The sequence below is a fragment of the Monopterus albus genome, unplaced genomic scaffold (assembly GCF_001952655.1).
Source record: "Monopterus albus unplaced genomic scaffold, M_albus_1.0 scaffold427.1, whole genome shotgun sequence".
NCBI classification, from domain to species: Eukaryota; Metazoa; Chordata; class Actinopteri; order Synbranchiformes; family Synbranchidae; genus Monopterus; species Monopterus albus.
Window position 1 is genome coordinate 24,529 of NW_018128307.1, and position 7,500 is coordinate 32,028.

General features: G+C 43.1%; 1 protein-coding gene across 1 annotated transcript in view; it reads left to right on the forward strand.

The window, feature by feature from the left end:
• Window positions 1–1,564: 1,564 nt before the first annotated feature.
• The window catches only part of LOC109952035 (transmembrane protein 106B-like), an 11,873-nt gene continuing 5,937 nt past the window's right edge, over window positions 1,565–7,500 (forward strand). Inside the window, exons 1-3 of the mRNA XM_020586872.1 lie at window positions 1,565–1,596; window positions 5,162–5,364; window positions 5,559–5,622. Coding sequence (XP_020442528.1) covers window positions 1,565–1,596; window positions 5,162–5,364; window positions 5,559–5,622 — 299 coding nt within the window. The remainder of the gene's footprint in view (window positions 1,597–5,161; window positions 5,365–5,558; window positions 5,623–7,500) is intronic.

Sequence of the window (7,500 nt, forward strand, 5' to 3'; positions counted from 1 at the left end):
CTGATGGTTGCCGGCAATGGTGAGATGGATGGGGGGTGTCTGGTGTGTGATCGTGGCCAGCAGCTGTCAATAGCCCGGGTCTTGAGGTTGCAGGGCAAAGGTTCAGGAGTGAGACCCAGCTGTTCCACTACAGCGGGGTCCATTAAGTCTCCCTTTGCCCCGGAATCACTGAGGGCCTGGTGAGCGATGGTCCAAAAAGTGGTCTCGAGGAGTACCGGGAGAAGGCAGCTGTTCTTGGGTTCGATGGAGGTGGAGGGATGGCCCATCAATATCCCCACTGTTACTAACAGGCCTGGCCTTTTGGTCGCACCGGGCAGACGATGATATAGTGGTCGGGGGCACCAAAGTACAAGCAAGACCCGGTGCGGATCCTGCGGGCTCTTTCCTTGGGACCTAGAGGGGTTTGTCTGAGTTGCATTGGTTCCTCCCCACTGCTCATTGCATATCCACAGGTAGCCCCCGACGGTGGAGATCCGGGGCTCCCTGTAGGAGGGGGGAGAATGGGGCGGCCCCGGGTGGCCAGCTGCTGTACCACACCTTCCTTCTTGCCGGTGTGCAGTTGGTTGTCGATTTTGACAGCCAAGTCAGCCAGTGAATGAAGGTCAGGGGCTCTTCTCTGGTGTTGAGCTCAGCCTGGATGTTATCGTTGAGTCCATGACAAAATGCTGTGCGCAGGGCGAGGTCATTCCAGCTGGCCTCCGTAGCAAGAACCCGGAAGTCAACGGCGTAGTGAGCTGCCCTGCGTGCCCCCTGATGGATTGTCATGGGCTCCATGGCTGCTTGGCTCTGATGATTTGGAGGAGTGAAGACAGCGCGTAGATCCTGGAAGAAGGTCTCAATGGTGGCCCCTTGTAACTGTCCCTGGGCTTCCGCTGCTTCGGCCCAGGTAAATGCTTTACTGCGTAAGCGGTTAATGACGTAGTTTATTTTCACTCGGTCAGAGCAGAGAGTACGAGGCTGCTGGTTGAAGACTCTCTGGCACTGCATCAAAACCCCCCGGCATTTTGTAACATCACCTTTGAAGATCTCCATCCATCCAGGACAACGTCATCTGCAAAAAGCAGAGACGAGATCCTGCGGTCCCCAAACCGGACTCCCTCCGGCCCCTGGCTGCGCCTAGAAATTCTGTCCATAAAAATAATGAACAGAACCGGTGACAAAGGGCAGCCCTGCCGGAGTCTGGTTCTGGTATCAGTGGGTCCCGGCTGGGACTGAGCACCCGAGCAGATGGGCTGGAAACTGATGTGTCGATCGGAGGTGGTGCAAAAAAATACCGTTTGATGAGGGTCATCAGTCTCGCTATTTGCTGAGCGAGACTGGCGGTGGTCTCCAATTGCTGTTGCAGTGCATGGTTCATTCTCTCCAGCTGTATGGTGATGTGAGTGAGTGCTGGAGAGCTGTTGACATTGGATTCAGCAGAGTCCATGGTGGCCATTTCATTCTGTTATGACCACACACCACACAAGGTGGTGTGAGAGAGAATACGGACTCAGGTGGCTGAATTCAGCAAAACAATATTTTAATGGTGCTGTACAAGTCAATATCATGACGATATGCTTATCATATGGATAACAGTCCTGAAGACGAGAAGGCAGGGTGAGGGTTACATTTACATTTAACATTTACATTTATATTTAGACTTTGTCACATTTAGTTAAATGTGAGAAAACTTGTTGTCACATTCAGCTAAATGTGAGAAAACTAGTGTAAGTGTTATTTTTACATTCAGCGCCCCATAATATGTTGCCCAGATTCATGCAGAGGTACATGTACAGTACATTTTTAATGGTATAGTTGATATAGGCCATGCTAAGGCTATGTTTGTACTTATTTTGTTATCATTTTGTTTTGTACTGAAGTCTGGATGAATGTTGTTACTTCACTCCAGGAGTTATTTGTTTTGCTGCAATGTGCGCATGTGGTAGATAGAGCCAGAGAAGTCTGCAAGGAATGAATTGTGGATCGATATAAACTTTTGAAATGTAAACATGGAACATGTAGAACTTAAATAACATTTAACCGCAACTGTTTTACTGAAGCAGCAAGCTGGTACTGGACCAGGCTGTGTCGTAGTGTTATACGAAGCACCTGTGGACTTGTATGGAAAATAAACCTGCATTCAAATATTATTGCTGCGGCTGGATTTGTGGGTAACTTTGTGGAAATACCAAAAGGAAAGTGGAATATGGTTTTGTGGACACACGTCAAAGTAAGATCCTCACAGAATAAGTGGCCTTAGAACTTGCTTGGTCATTCGGCCACTACAGTGTGCTTTTCCTTTAGCACACCTCTAGCTTGCCAGGATACATGGCATGTAATGAGTTGAAATGATTGTACTGACTGACAAAAGCAATCATGTGAGTGTATGACTTCTGTCGGGTACATGGCTTTAGCAAGGAACTGCTCAGGCTCACTGAGGATGCCAGGAAATGGTAGAGTGCTGTGCTGAGTGTGAGAACACAACACACACAGGTAATTGATCTCCCTGGTTCCCTGGTTTGCTGGACTGTTGGAAATTTCACAATCTTATCTAGTGCACAGCTCAGCATAAGAGTCAGAGTGAGCTTCAGAGGCAGGTCATGTTCACACAGACTTTATATCTGCATGAAAAACACAGCCCTTCTCATTCATTTGAATGTGGGAACTGCACCGATGTAGTTCACTGGTGGGGTGAGACAGTGAGTGTTGTGTGGTAACTTTTTCTGCAAAACACAGCATAAAGTCATCCAGCAAGACAATGCCAATTACATACAGTGCCTTGCGAAAGTATTCGGCCCCCTTGAACTTTGCGACCTTTTGCCACATTTCAGGCTTCAAACATAAAGATATAAAACTGTAATTTTTTGTGAAGAATCAACAACAAGTGGGACACAATCATGAAGTGGAACGAAATTTATTGGATATGTCAAACTTTTTTAACAAATAAAAAACTGAAAAATTGGGCGTGCAAAATTATTCAGCCCCCTTAAGTTAATACTTTGTAGCGCCACCTTTTGCTGCGATTACAGCTGTAAGTCACTTGGGGTATGTCTCTATCAGTTTTGCACATCGAGAGACGGAAATTTTTGCCCATTCCTCCTTGCAAAACAGCTCGAGCTCAGTGAGGTTGGATAGAGAGCGTTTGTGAACAGCAGTTTTCAGTTCTTTCCACAGATTCTCAATTGGATTCAGGTCTGGACTTTGACTTGGCCATTCTAACACCTGGATATGTTTATTTGTGAACCATTCCATTGTAGATTTTGCTTTATGTTTTGGATCATTGTCTTGTTGGAAGACAAATCTCCGTCCCAGTCTCAGGTCTGTTGCAGACTCCATCAGGTTTCCTTCCAAAATGGTCCTGTATTTGGCTCCATCCATCTTCCCATCAATTTTAACCATCTTCCCTGCCCCTGCTGAAGAAAAGCAGGCCCAAACCATGATGCTGCCACCACCATGTTTGACAATGGGGATGGTGTGTTCAACCAGCCATCGCCTCACAGGTCGATGCACAGTCTCCTTTAACCTGTTTGTTTTTCCATACTCCTATTTTCTCAGTCATCATCGCCTCCACCTCGACCAGCCCAGGAGTGAACCCAACATCCGCAGCCCAGCCCATTATCATCCACCATACCATTGACTGTGTTTCTTCTGCCGCTGATTGACACCTGGTCATCTCTCTCAACATCCCTCCTATATTTATTTCCTTGTACAGCACTGTAAATAAACCTCACTGTTTGCACCAAAGCCAGCTACCTGGGTTTGTCTTTTTCCACTTGCTCACTCTGTGTTTGAACAAAATAAGTTGGTTAGATGACTAAACTACTGGAATATCGATTCTGTTCTGCTGCATTTCCTTCTTTATAATGACTGTTGTCAATAGTGATGCATTATAAGTTAACACAGTGCACATTCATGTCTTGTATCACCGCGGACGTGTTCTCTAGTTTCAGTTCATTCAAATGCAACTTGCTGTCTGGCGTCTCAGTTTTGGATTGTATTGATTATGAAATCAGAGGAATTTAGTATTAATACTACTATAATATTGCTGTAGTAATCATATTGTCTGGACGATTGCTTTGTACACTGTACATAATGGATTTATAAACAGGTAAATTAGGATTAATCTCAATTCAATATTTCATGTACCGGTAATTATATATTACAGATAAAAAATAATCTGTGTAATAGGTTTACTACGAATATACAATACATTGTTATATAAATGTCAACCTTAATAGATGGGACATGTTCGTTCGTCTTGACTCAAAGCCACTTGTTGCAGACTTTTTCTTCGCGGAAGCTTTGCGTTAATTACAAGTGAGATAATGAAATATTTCTCTAATCAATATTTTTTGTCCAAATATTTGCCCAAGTTAGTTTTGGTATTGAGGTAAACGTTAACTTACCTTGCATTCACTATATAACAGAGAGTGGTGATCACAAAGATGGCTCAGCAAATTTGACGTGTTTCCCCCTTTTGCAGCGACTTTCTTCTTGCATGATTTGCAGACAGTGTGACCGCCCTCGATTAAATTGCCCTCATGACTCTTGTAAAAGCCAAAATACGACCAGACCTCCGATTTGGTCCTCTTAGATGGCTGAAAAATCTCCCGAGCGCTATCACTGCCTTCCGCCATATCATATTGTGCCAAAAACTACAATGCGCGCTGCTCCCGTCCCGTGTCAGACTGATGCTGGCTGGAAAGGATTTACCACGAGTTTTTAAACACTGTCCATAGTATCAAAAGGGAATGGCAGCTGTAATGGGTAAAAAGCCTCACTTGTGAATAAAGTGACCAAATCAGTAGCAACCACAGACTAAACACCTCTGGATATATAACTGAAAAAAGAGTCACTGGATGACGATTATTCAGCCCTGTGTTGACAGCAGCCGCCAGCAGGAGTTCCAGATCATTTTCACCTTTTCATGCTTTGAAAATAATCCTAGTCAGGCAGATGAGAAAGCAGCTGTTTAGCTACAGTAGCAATTGCTCATGGAACCTCATGTCTATACAGTACATACCATGTACCTGTTGTTATCTTGCTCAGGTTAGTAACCTCTTATCTTTTACTGCTTTCCGTTGGTCCCAGGCACAGCCAGTTAATGAACCTGGGTGTGAACAGTGTTGTTATACCGACCTGTGAATCACAGACAGTGATGTGTTGGCCTTGTGTTTTTCAGATGTGACTATGGGGAAGTCATTTTCCCACCTTACAAGCACACAGGCCACCATGAGGGTCAGGAAAGCCTGACTTCTCCTGTGGAGGACGCCAAGACTGAGCATGGCAAAGGCAGAGATGTAGCCCAATTTCCTTATGTGGAGTTCATGGGACGGGACAGTGTGACATATCCCACGTGTCAGGGCACTGGGAGGAACCCCAGAGGTGACACCACTGTGTACACAGTCAGGGTGTTGGTAGTTGAAATGGGAAGTCGGCTGTCTTCCACATCCTAGACCACATAATTTATATTTAGTGAGAATCCTATGAAAATAAACTAGCCTAGATAATACAAAAATAGATTTTAGTTGCACTGTGGACTGACAGTGACTCATAGTAGATTGATCCCTGTGTTTCAGGACAGGAAAATCAACTTGCGGCATTGATTCCATATAGTGACCAAAGGTTGCGGCCCAGGAGGACGTAAGTACTTTTATCTTTGTGTATGTCTTTGTAAAAACTGTTAAACCAGCTACATTATTTAAGATTTTAACAATAGATAAATAGGTAAAAGGTGAATTAAAGATACAGTGCTGGCTAACACATTCAATCATTTCTTTGGTTTCATCATTCATTCATCTTGCTGAATTAAGAAATAACATGAAACCTCTGGAGAAGTGTGAAAAATGTGCTGTAAATTGGTTTGACTACAAAAAAATACCAGATGCCGGCTGGAGGATGTTTATTAATGTCAAGAATCCACACACCTTCACCATTATTTTTTACTAATATGCACTGGCATGAGACAAGACAAACTAAATGATATGGAAAACTAGCCAAGAAGAGTATTTTCAAAATGAATTTAAGTCTAACAGAGAATAGACTAAACACCATGTACCACTTCTTGGCTATCTTTCAAATTAAAAAATGACAAAGGACATGCCAATAAAATGTTTTTATCTTAAGTTTATTATCCCATATTATACAATAAGGATGTTTTATGGAGTATTCTTCTATCGTCCCCATACTGAAATGTTTTTAGTATTCTGTTTTCTGTTTATTTACCGGCTATGGAGTTGTCAGCGAGTCGGAAATAAAGTATCTGATTTACATGACAGTTCATGGTACTGAGACCTGCGCAACTCATCTTCCACATTGTGCATTACCTTTTCATAATTATTTTTGAGAACCCCACAGTTTTGAATCGATAAATAAAATGAATGTTTTTTTATCTTAGAAGCTGGTCATGCTATGCACGTCTGCATGTCCACTAAGGTTGTGTGATGTAATATTAAGGCTGTTTACTGTCATTCTAAACGTATACATTATGCACTATACATGAAGAGAAAAAGGCCCTCAAGGTCCAGTTAAAATAGATTATATACACATGTATAAATATAATGTAAGCAGGGGGTAGGAACAGGAATACTGTAAGAGAAGGTGACAAAGTGGGCCAAAATTGTAGCATGTCATAACATAGCAGACATTATGTGAAACTGTAGAAATTGTTGATCTCAATTGCAGCTGTATCCTGAGATGGAGGAGAAGTAAATACCACCAGTGGTATTTATATAAAAAAAATCAGTAGCAACAGTTATTCAGTGTGATGCATCCAGAAAGAAGCTGTTTCTAAACCTGGTGGTTGTGGCCCTGAAGCTATGAAGCTCCTGTCAGAAGGGAGGGGGGCTGACAGTCTGTCAGTCAGTCAGCCTTTTTCCTACATCTGCTGTTGTAAATGTCATTGATGGTTAGTAGTTTGCAGCCGACAATCCTCAGGGCAGGTTAAACCACCCACGTCAATGCCCATTTGTTTGCAGCACAGCAGTTACTGTACCACACAGTAATACGAAGTGAGGATGCTCTCCACCACACACCTATAGAATTTAACAATTTGACCAGTGCCCATCACCGCAGTGATGGGCACTTTTATTTGCCATTGAATGTCAAAAAGAGCAACTCATTTCAGACCTTGATGGATTGCCTGAGGGACATTAAGGCATGGTTATCACATAACTTCTTACATATTAATGAAAGTAAGACAATGTGTTGTAATTGGTAACGCTGGTGTCACTGGTTCTGATATTCCTAGTTTTTTGGCCTCCTACCTGAGGCCTCGTGAGAAATCTTGGGGTGGTATTTGATGGTGCTCTTAAGCTGGACGAACAGATAAAGTCTGTAGTTAAAGCCAGTTTTTTTCAATTGAGACTTTTGGCTAAGGTTAAACACTTTCTTTCTTTTAGTGATTTTGAAAAGGCAATTCATGCCTTTATTAGCACTAGACTAGATTATTGTAACGCACCGTATACTGGCATTTCTCGAGCCTTATTGTCCCGACTACAGTTGGTCCAAAATGCAGCAGCT